This window comes from Pezoporus wallicus, unplaced genomic scaffold, assembly GCF_028554395.1.
Source record: "Pezoporus wallicus isolate ANWC-B61680 ecotype Strahan unplaced genomic scaffold, APGP_CSIRO_Pwel_v1 scaffold_9020, whole genome shotgun sequence".
Classification (NCBI taxonomy): Eukaryota; Metazoa; Chordata; class Aves; order Psittaciformes; family Psittacidae; genus Pezoporus; species Pezoporus wallicus.
The window spans coordinates 137,195-155,475 of NW_026635912.1; the positions used below are offsets into that span (position 1 = coordinate 137,195).

The 18,281-nt window shown below is 63.0% G+C and overlaps 3 protein-coding genes across 6 annotated transcripts; 1 reads left to right on the plus strand and 2 right to left on the minus strand.

The window, feature by feature from the left end:
• Positions 1–31: 31 nt before the first annotated feature.
• Positions 32–3,298, plus strand: IL6R (interleukin 6 receptor). Of its 3 annotated transcripts, none has more exons than XM_057398644.1 (10): positions 34–130; positions 846–1,079; positions 1,160–1,283; positions 1,400–1,584; positions 1,667–1,788; positions 1,915–2,059; positions 2,143–2,186; positions 2,315–2,393; positions 2,485–2,593; positions 2,681–3,298. In XM_057398644.1, exons 1-10 carry the CDS (start codon positions 52–54, stop codon positions 2,868–2,870), a joined length of 1,311 nt encoding a protein of 436 aa, XP_057254627.1. In that variant the 5' UTR covers positions 34–51; the 3' UTR covers positions 2,871–3,298. The 3 variants fall into 3 exon arrangements, with proteins under 3 accessions (XP_057254625.1, XP_057254627.1, XP_057254626.1); XM_057398643.1 differs by having other exon boundaries at positions 37–130; positions 1,667–1,827; XM_057398642.1 differs by having other exon boundaries at positions 32–130; positions 1,667–2,059.
• Positions 3,299–4,089: 791 nt separating this feature from the next.
• SHE (Src homology 2 domain containing E) lies at positions 4,090–7,900 on the minus strand. Its single transcript, XM_057398645.1, has 6 exons — positions 6,970–7,900; positions 6,276–6,402; positions 5,522–5,830; positions 4,970–5,120; positions 4,754–4,873; positions 4,090–4,422 (listed from the first exon to the last, which is right to left on the minus strand). Exons 1-6 carry the CDS (start codon positions 7,351–7,353, stop codon positions 4,236–4,238), a joined length of 1,278 nt encoding a protein of 425 aa, XP_057254628.1. The 5' UTR covers positions 7,354–7,900; the 3' UTR covers positions 4,090–4,235.
• Positions 7,901–9,943: 2,043 nt separating this feature from the next.
• UBE2Q1 (ubiquitin conjugating enzyme E2 Q1) lies at positions 9,944–18,275 on the minus strand. 2 transcript variants are annotated; one of them, XM_057398647.1, is made up of 14 exons: positions 17,918–18,275; positions 17,364–17,468; positions 16,492–16,596; positions 15,858–15,908; positions 13,497–13,637; positions 12,967–13,051; positions 12,532–12,592; positions 12,132–12,146; positions 11,955–12,045; positions 11,796–11,854; positions 11,523–11,571; positions 11,301–11,396; positions 11,147–11,213; positions 9,944–10,358 (listed from the first exon to the last, which is right to left on the minus strand). In XM_057398647.1, exons 1-14 carry the CDS (start codon positions 18,179–18,181, stop codon positions 10,327–10,329), a joined length of 1,221 nt encoding a protein of 406 aa, XP_057254630.1. In that variant the 5' UTR covers positions 18,182–18,275; the 3' UTR covers positions 9,944–10,326. The 2 variants fall into 2 exon arrangements, with proteins under 2 accessions (XP_057254630.1, XP_057254631.1); XM_057398648.1 differs by lacking the exon at positions 12,132–12,146 and having other exon boundaries at positions 17,918–18,264.
• Between the last annotated feature and the right edge of the window lie 6 nt (positions 18,276–18,281).

Genomic DNA, 18,281 nt, shown 5'->3' on the forward strand with positions numbered 1-18,281 from the left:
GTCGCGGTTTCACAACCGCGGGCACCGGCAGCAACGCGCGCGGCTCCGCCGATGTCCTGCTGCCTGCAGCCGCTCATTTTCCTCCTCTTCGCTGCCGCCGCCGCTCCCCGGCAGCCCTGCGGCCCCTTGGGTGAGTGCGACCGGGAGCGGGGCATGGAGCAGGGGGACACTCGCCACCCCCATGACCACCCTTCCGGCAGGGCTCCCCCCCCACCGGTACCGGAGCCATGGGAGAGGGGGGGAAGCAGTTCCCGGCGGAGATCAGCACCGCGGGCTCAGAATGGGTGCTGGGGGGGGGGGGGGGGGGGGCGCGGGGTGCTGGGAGTGCTGGAGGGTGCTGGGGGTGCTGGAGGGTGCTGGGGGTTCTGGGTGCTGGGGGTTGCTGGGTGCCGAGCGTGGTCCCGGCAGCAGGAACAGCAGCTCCGCGGTGGTTGTTGACCTTTGCAGAGGGAGCCGGGAGTGCTGCCCCGGGCGGCCTCCCCTGGCCCGGGACCAGCCTGGGCCTCTGGCCTGGGCCGCTTTAACCCCCCCAGCGCCGGAACCCGGCATCCCCGGAACCCCCGATCCCAGCCGTGGCTCTCCCGGTGCTCCCCTCACAGCGCTGCCAGGCCGGGTCCCACCACCTGATGCTGGGGGGGTTCCCGTGTGCCGGGGGGGGTCGTCCACCTTGACCAACTAGATGGGGAATCGCTGACTCAGCAGGAGCTGCTGCTCGGAGCCTCCTGCAAATATTGACTCTGAGCAGTGGCGTACGGGGAGCAGGCAGTGGCGGTGGGGGTCCACCCCCAGCGCTGGAGACACGCTGGGGTCTTGTCTCCATTGCCGAGACGCTCTCACCCCCCCAGGGCTCTCCCACGACACAGTGCTGGGCCGCCCCGGAGCGAACATCACTCTGAGGTGCTGGGACGAGGGTCCGGGGAACGTCACCGTGTCCTGGCGGGTGGAGGAGTGGGGCCGGAGCCAGCGGCTGCCCGCGGGGAACGCGCTGCCCCTGCACCGCCTGCGCCACGAGGACGCGGGCACCTACAGCTGCTTCGTGGGGAGCCACCGCCTGCGCTCGCTGCGGTTGCTGGTGCAAGGTGGGTCTGCGCCAGGGCACGGGGGGCCCTCGTAGCACCGCCAGGTGTGAGGGGTCCCCCAGCGCCTCCCTGCTTTGCAGAGCCCCCTGAGACCCCTCGCGTCTCCTGCTACCGGCGGAGCCACGACCACGACGTGCTGTGTGAGTGGCCGCTGCGGGCCAAGCCATCCCCGGGGACAAGGGCGATGCTCTGGGTGAAGCAGAGGTGAGGGATGGCCAAGCACCTACATGGGACCTCACGGCACGGCAGCTTCACAGGTGGCTCTGTCCCCGAAGCTGCCCCATGTGTGCCACAGCCCCGGCTGAGCCACCACCCCGCAGGTTCACAGCTGAGAACGCCACGGAGCAGCGGTGCCGCTTCTTCTCCAAGTCACAGAAGTTTGTTTGCCGGGTGAAGGTGCCCCGCGGGGCTGATGACATCAAACCCCTCCTGGTGTCCACGTGCGTCAGCAATGGCGCTGGCAGCGCAGCCGGCGAGGACAAGATCATCACCCTCAATGGTGTATGTGAGTGCTGCTTGCCTCTTGATGGGGTTGGGGCTGGCTGAGCAGCTCAGTGCCAGGACCTGATACCCCAGTGTCTCAGCAGTGAGGCCCGATCCCCCCCTCAATGTGACGGTGACAGCTCTGGAGAAGGCGCCGCAGCGGCTGCGGGTGAACTGGTCCTACCCTTCATCCTGGGATCACCGCTTCTACTGGCTCCGCTTCCAGGTCCGCTACCGCCCCGAGCCTGCCCGGACCTTCAGTGAGGTGAGACCCTGGCCCAGCTGCCCATGCCCATGTCCCCAACCCTGTGCTGTCCATGTCCCCAGCCCCGTGCTGCCCATGTCCCCCCAGGTTGACCAAGTGACAACAACATGGCTGGACATCCATGACGCATGGCGGGGACTGCAGCATGTGGTGCAGGTGCGGGCACAGGAGGAGTTTGGCCACGGTGCATGGAGCGAGTGGAGCCGGGAAGCAGTGGGTGCTCCATGGACAGGTAGGAGGGGGGCACATGTGGCCCTGAAGCTGGGGGTTCAGCACAGGGTCTCCCCATTACAATCCCCCCCCATCACTTTGCAGACCCCAAGGACCTTAACTCTGAAATGGGATTCTTCAGCTCCCAGGTAGGGCTTAGCCCCAGGGGAACATGCTACACTCTTAGCTGGGTCTTGTGTCCCTCCGTGGGACAAAGGGACACTAGGGTGGGGGGGCTGCCCAATCCCATAATGCCTCCCCTTGCCTTCTCTTGCAGTTCCCCATGGAGGATGGCACCTACGGGCTCACACTGCCTCCCGAGCTCTTTGTGGAAGATGGTGCTGATGGCACTGGTGGTGAGGAGAAGGCCCTGGGGTGGCAGTGGGGTGGCTATGACCCCCAGGTCCCTGATCCCCACAATGAGCCCATCCCCTCCTCTATGCCCAGGGCCCATCATGGAAGCCAGTGCCCGCTCCACAGCATCGCCTTACACCTTCCTGGTGGCCGGGGGGAGCCTACTCCTGGGCATCGCCCTCTGCATTGGCATTGTGCTGAGGTGAGTGCCTGGGGGGGGCACAACACAATTCGGGGTGGGGGGATCCACTTTACCCCCCCAACCTGGGCCCTCTGTTCCCTCCTGCAGGTACCGGCAGCTCTGGTGGATGGATGGGTGGCGGGGGGCAAAGCCAGAGGGTGAGGGGCAGCATGTGCTGGTACCCCTGGGCTCTCCCAGTCCCCCTCCTAGTGACACCCCCCTGCTCTCCTCGCCCTGCTCCCCAGCCTCTGGGGGGCTCCATGTCACCAGCCTGGACTACTTCTTCTCAGGGCAGTAGCTGGGGTCTGGATGAGCTGTTGGGCACTTGCAGGTTGGGTTGGGGGACTCCTGGTCCTGGGGGTTCCTGGGGCTTAGGATGTGGCCCTGGGAGCAGCGTGTCCCCCCCACTACCCAGAGATGATGAAAGTGTCCCCAAGTCCCATGGCTGGGAGAGGAGATGGCGGAGGGGAGATCTGCACCCTCCCTACAGAGACTGGCTGGGGGGGGGCAAGCTGTGTCCCAGGGGGCAGCTCTGGGGCCGCAGCCAAGCTGGGGTGGCTGCACTGGAGCGTGGGAGCAGGGCTAGGCTGTGCCCAGAGGGATGGGGCTGGGGGGCCCGTGGGGGGGGCACCGGCAGGGCCTGGCTGGATCAGCCCCATCCCACAGGCCCCCCATGGTGGGGAAATGGGGCAAAACGTGTCTCAAATAAATGCCTTTGGTTTGTAATGGAGCAGGTGCATTAGGGGGGGGGTCACTGCAGCTGGGGGGGCTGAGGGGAGGTTGGGTTGTGCCCCCCTCCCAGTCCAGGCCAAGCACCCCTCATCTATCCCCCATATGCCTTGCTGTGCACCCTAAACAAGTGCCCCATGTTGTGCCCCCCCCATGCTACCAAGTGCCTCCCAGGCTGTGCCCATCCCATGCTGGGTTGTGTGAGGCCCCAGGGAGCTGCAGCTGCACCCAGGCAGGAAACCACAGCGCAAGGGGAGGGGGGACCGGGCACCCTGGGGACACCGTGTCCCGTCGTCCCCCGTCCCCCCCCCCCCAGCCCCACTCTATAAAAAGCCTGGCAGGATGCAGATGGGGGGGGGGTGCCCAAAACCGCTGCCCCCAAACCCAGTGTGGCTTCTGCTGGCACGAATGGGGCTGTTCCTGGCTTCTGCCCTCCCAGCTAGGCTGGTGCCTATTGGGGGGGGGGGGAGGGGTCTGAGCCTGAGGCAGCCCCCCCAGCCCTGAAACCCTGCTCCACAGCTGGCAGCCGGCCACACGGGGGCCCAGCAGGGAGAGGGCTGGGTTCTTCTTTTCACCCTCCAACAGCGCCCACAGGCAGGGAGAGCACTGCCCATCCTGGCACCCTCGGGGCCCCCATCCCCGTGCCACATCACAGCCCCCCACCTCCGCCCCCGGCCACCTGCCTCCTCTCAGCCAACACGTTTATTTCACTTCTCCGTTACACGTCCCAGCCTCGCTGCGCCCCCCTCACCCCGGCACCGGGTCGGCTCCAGCAAGGGGCTGGCAGGATCCGTCCTGGTGCAAGGGGAGCGCAGGCGGCCGGTGCCCGGCGGCAGCAGCAGGACGGGGATGCGGGGTCCTTTGAGGACCCTGCCCCACGCCGCAGGGCTGGCGGGGGTCGCGGGCCAGTAGGGAGGGGAGGCATTAGTGGGTGCTAATGCAGCTTGCAGTGCACGGGGTGTAGCAGGGCCATGTGCTCGGCCCCCTTGAAGGGCAGCTTCTCGGTGGAATAGTAGTGTACTACCTCGGGGACGCTGGCGAAGACGCCGCTGGCCTGGCTGAGCGTGTACTTGTTGTCCTTGGTTTGGGCCACGATGATGTGGACGCAGCCCTGGCTGGTCCTGGGCGGCCGGTGCGGGGCGTCAGCGGTGCCGCCACCCCCCGGCGCCCGCCCGCCCCGCGGCCGCATCCACCCCTGTTTGTTCCCGTCCCACTCCGATTGTTTCGGCTCCAGGGGCTCCGCTTCCTCAGGAAGGAAACGCCACCGGCGCTGCCGACAATGCGCCGGGGAAGGGGGGGGGGACCGCCACCACCAATCCCCCCAGTCGCCCTGCGGGTGCGGGGACGGGTCCGGCTGCTCCCACCCCATCACTGGGGCTCTCCTGCAGTATTCCCCCCCCCCCACCCCAACCAGGGACACACGGCCCCGTCCGGCTCCGCGCAGCCACTCACTTGAGCGCGATGGAGTATTTGCCGCTGCCGGTCTCGCTGGTGCGCACCAGGAACCCGGCCTCTCGGCATGCCTGCAGCCGGCTCTCGGCCTCTGCCCGTGTGATAGCCCCGTGGTACCAGCTGCGGGGGGACGCGGGGGACGCTGAGCAGAGGCCAAGCCACAGGGACCCCCCCACCCCTTTCCGTTTCCTGCCCCGGCTCGGCCTCGCCACTCACGGCTGCTTCTCCAGCGCCAGCCCGGGGTCCACCCTCTCCCCTTCGCTGTGCTCGGGGCCTGTCGGCTTCAGCATCTTGGGGGTCCAGCTCTTCTGGCGAAGGTGCTGCCGCGGCACCTCCTCCTTGGGCCGCTCTGAGCCCTCGAACTGGACTGAGGGGGAGGATGACAACGAGAAAAGAGCTTTGAAAGACGCTTCCCTGCCACCCCCATCCCCACCTCTGTCCCTGTCCCCAGCCAGTCCACCCCACCCTGAATGAGCAGAGACATCTCCAGCTGCATCAGGATGCTCCAAGCCCCTGTGTCCAACCTGGCCTTGAGCACTGCCAGGGATGGGGCAGCCACAGCTTCTCTGGGCACCCTGTGCCAGCGCCTCAGCACCCTCACAGGAAAGAGCTTCTGCCTAAGAGCTCAGCTCAATCCTCCTCCTTTAGTGCAAAATCACCTCCCCTTGTCCTATCACTACAGGCCCTACTAAAAAGTCTGTCCCCATCATCATCCTCATCCCTCTCCCCATCCTTGTCCCCATCCACATCCCCATCCCTGTCCCCTACCTGACAGTGCTTTGACAATTTGCTCCTTCTTCCACTCCCAGGGCTGCTCGTACTCCCCCGCCGGGCGCTCATCATTCTCAGGCAGGCGCCCGTCCCCGGCCCTTGGCCTGCGCTCTGGGGTGCCCCCAGTCACCCCTTCTCCGGGCTCATAGGGGGTGTCGTAGAGCTGTGGCCCCTTCCCCACTGCCTCCTTGCTCCCCGGCCACTTGTCTGACTCCAGCTTGCCCCCTCCCTCCCCGGGCTCGCCAGGCCCGTCCAGCAGCAGGATGGCTTTGACCAAGGGGTCTTTGGAGCCACGACGGCGGATTTCTGTGGGGAAGAGGGACTGTGCATCAGGGAAGGGCTGAGACACCCACCACTGCCACCCCAGCGCCTGTCCTTGGGGAGGGACATGCACCCCATGGCAGGAATGTCCCGCTGGGAGGTGCTGGAGGAGGACAGGGCCCATCCTCGTGGCACCTGGCCTGCTGTTACCACACACACCTATGGGGCCAGGAGGGGTCTATGGCAGCAGGATGCTACACCCCACACTGCAGCTCAGCCCCACAGGAGGCTCCACAGCCCCTGGCCCCCTGCTTCACCCCACAGCGCCAGGCTCTGCCAAACGGCCCCGGCTGCCCCACATGGAAAATAACCATCAGCAGCAAAGCTTTTATTTCCAGCTTCCGGCCAAGTCAGTTCCTGTTGTTGTGGCTTAGCTGGGCAGGCGCCACGGCTGGGGGTCACTGCCTGGGGGGCACTGCACGGCACGTACCTGTGATCATCTGCTGCGCGTCGTAGGGCTCCATGTACCCGTCGTTCTCACCCAGGCGCTCGGCATCCCGCTGCCCCTTGGTGCGCTTGGCATCATAGGGATCGGCATAGTCCTCCAGGATGATGACCTGGGGACAGAATGAGCAGCATTGGCCATTGAGGGCTGCTAGGGATCCCCATCGGTGGTGGGGTGGGAGGGGATGGTGGGGATGACACTGGTTCAGAGCCAAGCAGGATGGGGACAGGGATACTGGGGTCCCACGGGCAGGATGGCAGCTCCTTATGGGGTAGATGGAGCTGTGCCACAGCCATAGGGGCACCTCTGAGGGGGGGCAAGCCCATCCCTGTGCACCCCGGTAGTGGGGAGAAGCCTGAGGGGTGGGGCGGGGCTCAGGGACTCTTTTGGGTGACACCCGCACCCCCCACCCCATCCCAGTGCTCGGGGAGCGGGGGGTGGGGTGGAAAGTCCGGCTTCCAGAGCAGCTTTGTGTAAGCCTTTGTTTAACCAGCGCCGGGTCAGGGTGTGCTGGCATCCGAGGGGTCGGCGCTCCCCGCTGAAGAGCAAGCGGGATGAAGAGAGCTTTGAACGGGACTTGAAGGCAGCACGATGAAAGGCCGGGGTGAGCCGTGCTAATGAGCTGCTGCAGTCCACAGCGGTTAAAGCCGCCCCAGCAACCCCACATTTCCCTCCTTACCGTCTCTGTCTTGGGGGTCTTGCCCTTGTCCTGCTCGGGTGCGGGCGGGGGACAGGGGTACCCCTTCCAGTTCTTCTCGTGGGCCTCCACCTTGATGAGGCGGTTGATGTAGGTGCCGCAGGGTTTGGGGGGTCCCTCCGGTGCCACCCCTTCCACTCGGGAGTTCTTCCGCATCTTCCCGGTGGCGGCTTGGAGCAGACCCTGCAGGTTGTCCCGGGACAGCCGCCCCCCACCCTCCTTGCTGCCCCCCGGCCCGGCCCTGCAGCCTCCCAGCTCAGCGCCCGAGTTCTTGCGGCTCTTGCCGAGGCTGCCGCTGCCCGGCCGGGCCCGCTCCGAAACCGTCTTCAGGTTGGAGGGGAACTCCTTGAACCACTTGGCTGCCATGGGGCCGGCGCGGGGCAGGGCGCCGAGGCCCCCCCCCCGGGGCGCTCTGACACCCCACGGCCGCCCCACCGGCTCAGGGCCGGCTCAGCCGGGGGGCGCAGGGTAGCCCGGCTCCCCCCAGCCCTGGGAGCGCGACCCTCGGTGGCCTGGGGCCAGCCCGGGACTTGGGGGGATGCCGGCGGGGGGGCGGGGGGCTCCAGGCGGGACGGCCGCTGGGTCCCCAGCGGTGCCGGCTCCCGCCTCCCCGGGAGGGGACCGCGTCTCCGCGGGGGTCCCTGGCACACGAAGGCTGTCGGGGGTCGGGGTCTGTGCTCCAGCGGCGGGACGTGCCGGGGGCTCTTCCAGGCGTGGGGGGGGTCCGGCCGGGGCCGCCCCGGGCGGCTCCGGGTGTTTCTATCCCCTGAAAGGGGCCCGGGCGTCGCTGCGTGCTCCGGGGGGTCCGGCCAGGGCCCGTCTCCGGGGGCAGCGGGGATTCGGGTGCGGGTCAGGCCGGCCCGGGGGGCCCCATGCGGCGGCGGCGGGACGGGACGGGACGGAGCCGAAGGGGGCGGTGGGGCTGGCGCTCCCCGCCCAGATCCGGAGGGGGCGGCCCCGGGGGACGGCGCGGCACCGGCCGGGCGGGCGGGCACCGGCCCCGGCAGCGGTGGGGACCTGCGGTCAGATCCGCCCCGGGCCAGGGCCTCCGTCCGGCGGCTCCCGAGGGCTGCAGGAGGCTGATGGGACAGGGGAGGCTTGATCCCGCACCCGGGCCCCAGCACGGACCAGGTGTGTGGAGCCCAGTGGAGATACCCCACGGACCTTTCTGCATGGACCCTCCTGCCCACCCCCGGGTGAGGACCTCGGAGGCGGAGGGGGAGTGCTACTGACCCATCTACGACAGCCCGAGGGAAAGGAGCAGGTCGGGGGGTGCAGATAAAGGTGCTCCCCAGCCCCCAGGACGGGGCTGCCCTGGTTCGGGGCAGGAGACGGGCTTTTCCAGGGGCTGGGGAATGTCCCCAAGAAGCAGCCGGCTCCAACCCACGGCAGGGTCCTGCTGCTGTGAGCCCCTGACAACTGGTCCCCGGCATCGTCCCCTTCCACGGGGAGGCACCGGCAGCACCGTAGGAAGCGGTGGCAGTTTCTTTCCTTTGGCACATTTCAATCCCCCCCCACCACTGCCGGGGCCTCACCAGCAGGACAGGCGCCGGCAGCACCGGCTCGGTGGCTCCGTGCCATCCGCTGGGAAGTCTCTCCCCATCCGCATCCTCCGCAGCTCCGCTGGGAACGCTGCGGGAGCGTCTCTGGCAGCAGCGACAGATGGCACTTGGGTGCCCGCTTCCCCGAGCAGCGGAGTGGAGCCGGCGCGGTGCTGAGCCTGGAGCAGGATGGAGCCCGGCGCTGGGGCGGGTGCGAACAGACGCCACGGGCAGACGCCGCCAGACGCCAGCTCGCGCGGTTCCTGCCGCGCTTCCAGGCCCGGCGCCTGCATCCGAGCGGGGAGGGGATGCGGGGGGACCTTGGCGAGCCCTCCCGCTCATCCCGGCCTGGACGCGGGAGCACGGGGCAGGTGAGCGGCCCCAGACCCAGCCCTGCCGCCAGGCTCTGCAGGTACAGCCCCCACCTCACCTAACAGCACCCCCAGAAGCCTTTGAAACCCGCATTAAACCTGCCAGACAGCAGGTTCCCGGCGCTCGCTGAGCTGCCCCGTGCCCCCAGCCCAAGGACCCTGCCCGGGGGTGCAGAAGCTGAAGCCGGGCAGAACCGTTGAGGGTCACAAACCCGCCAGTCCTGCAGCAAAGGGCTTAAAAATAGCCTCAGGCAAGGCTGGAGCCGCTCCCGCAGCGAGCGCTGAGCAGCCCCCGTTAATCCCTCGCCTACAGCTTCTCCTTGCAAGGCTGGGAGCAGGACCAGGAGCAGCTGCGGGAGCAGATAACAGGCGGCTTCTGAGGCCCTTTGATTTGATCAGGGGTTTGATTCAAACACTGAATTAATGCTGATGGCCCCACATTGACACTGATGAGTCAGCTCTGCCTCCAGCTGAGGACACGGCCCCACACTCAAAGCTCCTTCCAGCAGCCCCAGGACAGAGCAGGGGGGATTCGCGCAAGGAACAGGGACAGAAGCACTGAGGCAGGACTTGAGCAACGCCTCCCCCCGTTACCACAGAACTGAGCAGGTACACACACACACACCCCCCAGCCCCTTGCTGCGGAGACAAGAGCAGCAAATCCCACTCCTCTTCAGGCAGCTACTACAGGTACAAGATGCTCAGGCAGGGCAGAGGGGCTACAGCTCCAGGCTTGCCCCAGGCAAGCCTCTGCTCATTCTCCCACTGCTTGGCAACACAGGCCATGGAGAAGGTTGGAGGGGCACCTGCAAACCCCTCACCCACAGAAGCCAGGAATGCCTTAAAACCTTCCCCTCTCCACTTTCAGAGGACAAGGGAAGGGGACAGATGCCCTTCTCCCCTGGTGCCCAAAGGGTCGTCTTCTTCCAAGGCCACTGTTGCAGCCCTTACTGCATGGGTCGTGCGGCCACCACCCTGAGAAGCCAGCATGCTCCTGTGCCCCCTGGGCCAGGGGCAGAAGAAAAGACAACTGAGACCAGGATCTTCAAATTAACAAACTGTAACTTTTCTCCAAAGATACATTTTTCCATACACATCCATCATACACTGTAACAAAAAAAAGCAGTGTACATGAAATAAGAAAATAAATTAAATCCAATAGCATAGGTAAGGAGGATGCTTGAGACCGGAGCAGAGTCGAAAGGTTCCAGCGATACAAGAGGCTCAGGAAGTTTGTCTTAAACAAGAATTGCTGCTAGCGAGGGTCCAGCAAGTGGTGTTGCTCAGTCCCAGCTGCTTTAAACAGTTTTAGAGTTTTTAAACAGCCTTTTTTGTCCTGCAACAGGCAGAGCTATTACATCCCAGGAGAAAGCATTGAGATCCTAGTAGAGCATCCAGAAGATGAGGCTGGTCCTGCAGTATCCAGGCTAGCCATCCTCCTTGGGCGGTGTGTACCAGCCTGAAAGGAGAGAGGTCCATGAGGGACACTGGGAACAGGAGGGAATGCACAGCTGGAAGCAGCAGCACGACCACACAGAGTCCTGCTGCAAAAGGGCTGCATGTCCCACAGTACTGGGAGGCTTCTTTCACCACCAGCATCCAGACAGAGACCTGCTGTCTCCAGAGGATGGTGCAGGCACATGCTTTGCGCTGCAGTGCCTGCTCTTGATGGCTTGCACAGAACTACATGGGAGAGAGCTTAAAGCTCCTCCAGTTCCAACCCCTGCCACAGGCAGGCACACCTTCTACTGGAGCAAGGTGCTCCAAGCCCCTGTGTCCAACCTGGCCTTGAACACTGTCAGGGATGGGGCAGCCACAGCTTCTCTGGGCACCCTGTGCCAGCGCCTCAGCACCCTCACAGGAAAGAGCTTCTGCCTAAGAGCTCAGCTCAGTCTCCCCTCTGGCAGGTTAAAGCCATTCCCCTTGGCCTGTCCCTACACACCTGTGTCCAAAGCCCCTCTCCAGGTTTCTTGTAGCCCCTTTAGGCACTGGAGCTGCTCTGAAGTCTTCCCAGAGCACAGCAGAGGGGCAGAATCTCCTCCATGACCTGCTGCTCCCACTCAGGGGGTGTTCCCAGCACACGGGGGAGGTTCTGGGCTCAAGTGCACACTGTTGGGTCATGGGTTGCTTCTGATCCACCAACACCCCAAGTGACCTTGCTCCAGGTGACCTCTGTGTTTGGGGTAATGGCTCATCTGGCTGCTCAGACAGCAAGGAGAAACACACGCTCCATCCTTCAGCCCTTACCATTCTTCTCATGGATCTGAACCAGGGACTTGTAGGACTGCTGGGCTCTGGTCAGGCTGTACTGATTCTGCAAGGAAAGCCAGGGTGCTCATCAGTGTGACTCCACACTGCTCCCAGCCATGCCTCAAGCCCCCCTGCACTGAGCAAGCCCTACCTTATTGGCTCCGAACTGCACTCGTGCCTTCCCTTTCACCAGGGTCGCACTGATCTGCATGATCACGGACTCGATGGAGTAGGCGCTGCTCCAGCCCTGATGGACAGAGCAGACCACAGTGAGGGCAGCACAGGGCCCCTGCTGCTCCCCCAGGGCAGCAGAGCCAAGCCAGGCAGCTCCAGGCAGCAGCAGGAACACAAAGCACAGCCCAGAGGTACCCACCTGCTTTGTAAGTAGCTCCATGCAGATGGCACCACCACCCAGGACATACCTTGGGGGACAAATGAGGCAAAGTCAGGGCAGAGACAGACACAAACCATTTCCTCAGATGGAGAAACACACAAAAGGGAAAGCCCCATCTCTGCCTCCCCAAGAATCACTGCCAGCTTGTGCCAGGGAACACAATGGGAGACTATGGGGCTGTCAGCACTGAAAGCTGCTGCAGGAAGCAGCGCTGTAAGCTCGCGGAACCAGGAGAGGGGAGCAGCTACTTACCCCCCTGACAGCACTGGGGACACGACCCTTACGAAGGGTGGATCGAAAGGAAAGTTATCCTGGAACAAAGAGGGAAGCAAAAAGCAAAGGCATCAAGGAACATTGCCTGAGGACCTGCTGAGGCAGAAGCAGCTCAAGGAGGGGAGGCACAGGCCTTACTTTAAAGGAGAAGTTGAGGAGGATGAAATCTGCTCCTTCTTTCTCTTTGAGGATCTGGAGATCATTGTGCAAAGCGCTGTCCTCATCAACCCTGCCAAGGAGGAGGCCAGAGGCTCAGGCAGGGCCATGCACTCGGCTCCACCGCACTCACTGCCACCGGCCCCAGCACTACTGTACCTGGATGGTCTCACCCTGGGGGCAGCGACAGCACGGGCTGTCAGCATTGTGCTCCTGGCTTGCAGAGAAGACCATCAACCCTTTGTGCATGCTGCCAGCTTAAATATAAAGCCTGCCTGGCCCAAGCAAAGGCAGCACTGGTGTCTGGAGGGTGTGAGAGCTCGGGGTTTTGTCTGATGAACCTCTTCCAGGACTCTAGGAACAGCAGACAGACTTGCAGAGCCCTGAGATCATCTCCCCTTTCTCTGGAGATGTTCTTTCCTTTGGGATGTGCAGCCAGCAAGCAAGCTGCCCAAGAGTGAGGCTAACCCAAGGTGCTCCCCTGCTCACTTCCCCTCTGGCTCACAGGGATGCTTTGGTCCCACACCACAGTTGCATGATCCCAAGCAATGGCACCTACTTCAGGAGTTTGACGTTCCAATCGTACAGGCTGTCGTTCACTAGTTCAACTGCATAGTATCCTGCAGGGCAGAGAAGGGCTGTCACTGCAGGGGGACACCTCACAGCTGGCCAAGCCACCACCCAGGTTTCAAAACCCTTGGAACTGCAGCACAACCTCAGCCTGGCAGAGACCTCCCCCAAAAAAACCCAGCACTTATCCAGAAGGACATTCCTGAGGGCAGCAGTTTTCCTGTGGCTGCTCCTTCCCAAGTCCTTGGGCATAGGAAAGCAGTGGGAGCACCATCCCCCTCAGGGCTAATCCTCCCAGCACTGAAGAGAGCAGATGAAGCTGTTTTGCTCCCTCGCAGAGGTACTGAAGCAGCTCTGAGGCCCTTCGGGTGCCCTGGGGAATGAGGAGGGAACAGCCCCAGCCCGAGGCCCCCTTGGCACTTACCGCCCTTGAAACTTGGTGATCGGTAAATATCCCTGAGCTCCTTCATCAGCCGGTCAGTGGCCTGCACAGACCCAGACACTGCACCCTGCGGGGGGGAACTGCACTGTTACACTGCCCCCACCACGGCTGCTGCTCTACAAGGCCAGCACCTGAGCTAGAACTTCAGTCCAGCCTCAAACCCAGACCTCCCAGTGTCCCCATGTCTTTTCCTTTCCCCCTACAGCAACTCCTCTTGCCCCACAGATGCCACCCCAGGCAGCAGGAACCTCTCAACTGCAGGAGAACCTCAGGCCAGGAGCACAACCCACAACCCAGCAGTGACCTCCATGGTGCTGAGCGAGGTGCAGGGAGCAGAGGGGAACCCCAGAGCTCCCTGCAGGAGCACCAATGGCTCGGGGGCACCTGAGACTCACAGTTGCTCCTCTCTTGAGTCCCAGCCTCTGCAGCAGCCACACCAGGCCCTGGGAGCCACTGCTGTACCCGCGGCCATGGCCAGCCCCCAGCCCGCCCGCCCGCCGTGGGACACGTACATTTAAGTAATCTTGCCTCTGATTCTTTTTGATTTTCTCTAGAATGGCCAAGTTCTCCTTCCCAATGCCTTCATCCTCCATCTTCTTCCCATCTGCTGGCTCTTCCTCTTTCATCTCATAGTGGTCCAAGTCCTCAGAGTCCTGAGAAGGCGAAAGGGGAGTTAGGAGGAGACTCTAACTTGTCTTTGCTCCTCCCTGCAGGCAAAGGCTGCCCTGCACCAGGAAGGATTCCCAGTACAACTCTCCCTCTCAGGAAGTCCCAAGCCCTGATCCGAGGCACAAAGAGGGTGGAAGACACAAGGCTGGGGCTTGCTCAGTGATGAGGTTTCAGGCACTGGGCTCCTGCTGCCTCCCATAGCGAAAGCAGCAGAGCAGCACACTTCCCCTTCCCAAACTGAACTGGGCTTACACAGCTCTTTGTTCTTCCCTGGATGCTTCCAGGTGGATTCTTCCCTGCCAAGCCTCAGGCCTGTTTACAAGTAGTCCCTAATGTAACAAATGCTCCCCAAGAAGCTCCACGTAAGCACAAGGCGCCTGCACCTCAGCTCCATGGCTCTGGACACTGCCCTGTGCTGCTTCCCCTCCGCAAGCAGAACCCCAGCACCAGCAGCACAAGGGAAGCCCCCCACCTTCCCATTCAGTGGGGCAGGGCCTCTCCTCCTCAAAAAGAGGTGATGATTCACAGCAAGGAGGCTCTTTGTAGAGCAGCTCAGCTCTCCAGTGCACAGCAGTCCCAGTGACCTCCCCAAGCCCAGCAGAGGCTCTGCCCATCAACCCCTTCACACAGTCACTGCAGTTGGAAGGGACCTCTGGAGCTCATCCAGTCCAATCCCCTGCCAAGGCAGGGCCACAACCCCCCCTAGGCAGCCTGGGCCAAGGCTCTGCCACCCTCCTGTTGAGGTGACACTTGGTGTGTGTTAGTTTCTGGCCATCAATCCTCATCCTGTCACTGGGCACCACTGGAAAGAGTCTGGCCCCATCCTCCTGGTACCACCCTCAAGATACGGATCTGCATTGATGGGATCCCCTCCCAGGCTGCTCTTCTTTGACTAACCAGGCCCAGCTCCTGCAGTCTCTTCTCATCAGAGAGATGCTCCAGACCCCTGAGCAAGCCTGTGGCCTTCACTAGACCCTCTCCAGTTCCACCCCACCACCCCTCAGGCCCACATGTGCAAGACCCCAGTTGTTAAGAGCCATCCAAAGCAGTCACAGCAGCCAGGAGGCACTGCAGGATCTCTCCCCGTGCACCATGTCAGCACATAAAGGTCCCTACCTGAAGCTGCCAGCAAAGAGCTGTGGGTACACACAGCTCCAACAGTGGTGTTAAATCCTCTGGACAAGGCTTGACCTGGGCCTTTCCAGGCCTGGTGCTGCTATTCTGGAGGAGCAGCAGTTTCAGAAGGGCTTGGGACATTTCTAGACTGTCACACAGGAAAACAGATCCTGCCAGAAAATCCCTCGAGTGGATTAACCTGCATAAAGCATCTTGCAGCAGGGCCTGGCTCTGCTGCTCTGGTCTGCTCCCCCAGTACAGCCCAACAAAGCCAAACCTCTGCTCCAAACCCTTGTCCCTGCACCATGATGCACAGTGGCAGCAGAAAGCAGGAAGGGGAAGCACTCAACTCCTGAGGATTCCTCTCCCAGCCCACAGGAACATGAGCACAAATCCCAGGTTCCGGATATGCTGGTACCAGTTTAAGACTCCTCATTTTCTGTGAGGACCCTGACAAAAGCTGGCCTTGATTTAGCACTCCAGGAACAATGGGAAGCCCCCAGGGCCCACTCCGTGTGGGGCTGCCCCAGGCCCTGCAGGGACCCTCAGCCCTAGGAGCAGTGTGTGAGCCAGCACTAAACATCACCATGGAGACTGGAGATGATTCCACCCACTTGTAGAGCTCTAAACCACAAACCAAACAACTCGAGGCTGTGGGTTCCGCAGGAGGATATTCACAGCCTGCAGTGAGCTCTGGCTGCCTCTGCTGCTCCTGCCAATTAGCTTGGTGCACACTCAGCCCAGCCCACCTCATCCTCGCCGTGGGAGTCCCATGCTCAAGCATGCTTTCCCTGCTGACAATGCCAGCCTGGAAATCCCACTGCTCTGGGGGACACTGCAGGCTCCAGAGCACAGCAGCACAAGCAGACAAGCTGCCCGAAGGGCTTCCTGCTCATCTGGGCTGCTGCCAGCCCCTGGGTGTGAACACACGGTCCCATCCATGGCTCAGGACCAGCAGTGTGCTGAGCCCAATCTCGAGCCTTTTAGGCTCTTCCCAGGCATAAACCCTGTGCCTCGCACCTTGCTGCAGGCAGCTCCCTGTGCTCAGCTCTCCGACGTACTCCCGCGGACACCAAGGGGGCACTTACCTCTGGCATCTCTTCGTCTTCCTCCTCAGAGGATACCTCTTCCTGTGTGCTCTGCAGCGACAAAAGGCCAGAGATGAAGACAGGACCAGGGGCAATGGGTTTAAACTGAAACAGGGGAAGTTCAGATTGGATGTAAGGCAAAAGTTCTTCCCTGTGAGGGTGCTGAGGAGCTGGCACAGGGTGCCCAGAGAAGATGTGAATGCTCCATCCCTGGCAGCGTTCAAGGGCAGGCTGGACAGGCCCTTGGGTGACATGGTCTAGTGTGAGGTGTCCCTGTCCATGGCACGGGGTTGGAACTGGATGATCTTAAGGTCCTTTCCAACCCAAACTATTCTATGATTCTGTGATTGCTCTGACAGGTTCCTATGGCAACACTCCTGCATTCCCAGGCTCTCCCAAGGCAAGGTGACAGGCCATTTACACACAGAACCGTATTAAAAGCAGACTGAAGCCAAGAGCCTTCCCAGGAAGCTGTGCATGAGCTGTTAAGCAGCTCCAAGGACCAGCAGAGCAGGTTAGCATCTCCCAAGACAGGGATCCAGCCCAGGGAGAGGGTATCAACCCCTCACCTGTCCCATTCCTCCTCCAGGGCTTGAAAGCAGGCTCCAGAGAGCTCCTTTTCTAAGGCACTGACCTGTTCTGCCGGCAGAGGCTGGTCCAGCATCTCCACATCGGGATGTTGGGGGAGGTTGTAGAGTTTGCACAGGTCAGAGATGATTCGTTTCAGGTGCTGCAGAAGCTGTCCAGAGAGCAGACAAGGGTCAGAGAAGTGCAGAGACCCCCACCCCAAGCCCTCAGTGCTGCAATGCCCTCCCTCACAAATGAGGGAACAAAGGCCCAGAGGCTGTCCTGCTCCAAGCTGGGGAATCAGGCCCCATCATCCAAATCAAGAGCTGCTCATCCCAAAGTTAGGATCATAGAATGGTTTGGGCTGGAAAGGAGCTTAAGACCATCCAGTTCCAAACCACTGCCAGGGGCAGGGACACCTTGCACTAAACCATGTCACCTATGGCTCTGTCCAACCTGGCCTTGAACACCACCAGGGATGGAGCATTCACAGCTTCCTTGGGCAACACATTCCAGTGCCTCAGCAGCCTCACAGGGAAGAGCTTCTTCCTTATCTCTAACCTGCACTTCCCATTTCAGTTTGAACCCACCACTCCTTGTCCTATTGCTAAGTCTCTAATGAAGGTCCCTGTTCAGCATCCTTGTAGCCCCCTTCAGACATTGGGAGCTGCTCTGAGGTCTCCAGGCAGCTTCTCTTCTTCAGGCTGAACAGCCCGAACTTTCTCAGCCTGTTTCCATACACAGCTGCTCCAGCCCCTGATCATCCCTGTGGCCTCCTCTGGCCTTGCTCCAAGAGCTCCACGTCCTTTTTATGCTTTTAACCAGAACTGCACCGAGTGCTGCCAGTGGGGTCTCACCAGAGCAGAGCAGAGGGGCAGTTCCTGAAGCCCCAGGCAGCTGGGCTCTACCCTCCCCTCACCACCCGCAGCAGCCCCTCACCAGCGTGTCTCCTCTCCTGACTTCCACCAGCCTCTCCAGGATAGCTGCCAGGTTCGGATCGTCTGACTCCACAGACCAGATAGGGGGCACGGCTGGATAAGACTCCTGGAGAGGAGGAGAAAGTGGTGCTTGAGTTGCTGCAACTGCCTCCATCCCACCGACACAGCCGGCAGGGCACGGAGCAGCAACGCCAGCGCACTGCAGCCCCACATCCCTCACACAAACCCCTCCAGCCCACAGGGATCGGGGCTGTGGGTGCCTGTAGCCTCCCTCCACCGAACAGGACCCAAAGCCCTGCTCCGACCCCACGGCCCCGGCTCAGCTCTGTGCTGTTGCCCCAGCCCGGGGAGCAGAGGGAGCCGGTGATGCTCCGGTGCTGGGGCCCTGCATCGAAGGCAGGACACCCCCCCCCCCCCGGTATCCCCGCTGCAGGGGAAGTACCAGGCGTGCCTAACACAGCACGCGGAACCCGCACCCACCCAGCGGAGGCGGGGACGAGCCCCGGGGGCTGCGGGAGCCGCTGCCCGCTGCGGGGGGACCCCGCCGGGCCTCACCGTGATGTTGCAGTGGATGCGGACGGGCCCCGGCGGCGGCCCCCGGGCCGCGGAGCCCTCAGCGCGGTCCGCGGTGCCCGGCACGAACTCGCAGCTGATCTCGTCGGGGCAGGCGCTGCCGATGCGGAACCGCTCGTGGCCGCGGTGGAAGATGGACTCGAGCAGCCGCAGCTCCCGCCTCAGGAGCCGCCCGGCGGGGGCCGCGCTGCCCCCCCCCGCCGCCGCCTGCGCCCCCGCCGCCTCCTCCGGCCCCGCCCGCTGCATCTTCCCATGGAGGGACCCGCTCTGCCGCCGCCGCCGCCGCCGCAGCCCCCGCAGCCGCCGCAAGATGGCGGCGGGACGGCCCCGCTCGCCGGAAGCGCCC

Coding starts and splice junctions, on each gene's coding strand:
- SHE (XM_057398645.1), bottom strand. CDS start 7,353: ATGGCAGCCAAGTGGTTCAAGGAGTTCCCCTCCAACCTGAAGACGGTT. Junction 6,403..6,969: donor AGACCCCCAAGACAGAGACG/GTAAGGAGGGAA, acceptor TTCTGTCCCCAG/GTCATCATCCTGGAGGACTA. Junction 5,831..6,275: donor CGCGCAGCAGATGATCACAG/GTACGTGCCGTG, acceptor TCTTCCCCACAG/AAATCCGCCGTCGTGGCTCC.
- UBE2Q1 (XM_057398647.1), bottom strand. CDS start 18,181: ATGCAGCGGGCGGGGCCGGAGGAGGCGGCGGGGGCGCAGGCGGCGGCG. Junction 15,909..16,491: donor AGCCTCTGCCGGCAGAACAG/GTCAGTGCCTTA, acceptor TTGTCGCTGCAG/AGCACACAGGAAGAGGTATC. Junction 11,397..11,522: donor TGGAGCTACTTACAAAGCAG/GTGGGTACCTCT, acceptor TCTGTCCATCAG/GGCTGGAGCAGCGCCTACTC.
- IL6R (XM_057398642.1), top strand. CDS start 52: ATGTCCTGCTGCCTGCAGCCGCTCATTTTCCTCCTCTTCGCTGCCGCC. Junction 2,060..2,142: donor AGTGGGTGCTCCATGGACAG/GTAGGAGGGGGG, acceptor ATCACTTTGCAG/ACCCCAAGGACCTTAACTCT. Junction 2,594..2,680: donor TGCATTGGCATTGTGCTGAG/GTGAGTGCCTGG, acceptor TCCCTCCTGCAG/GTACCGGCAGCTCTGGTGGA.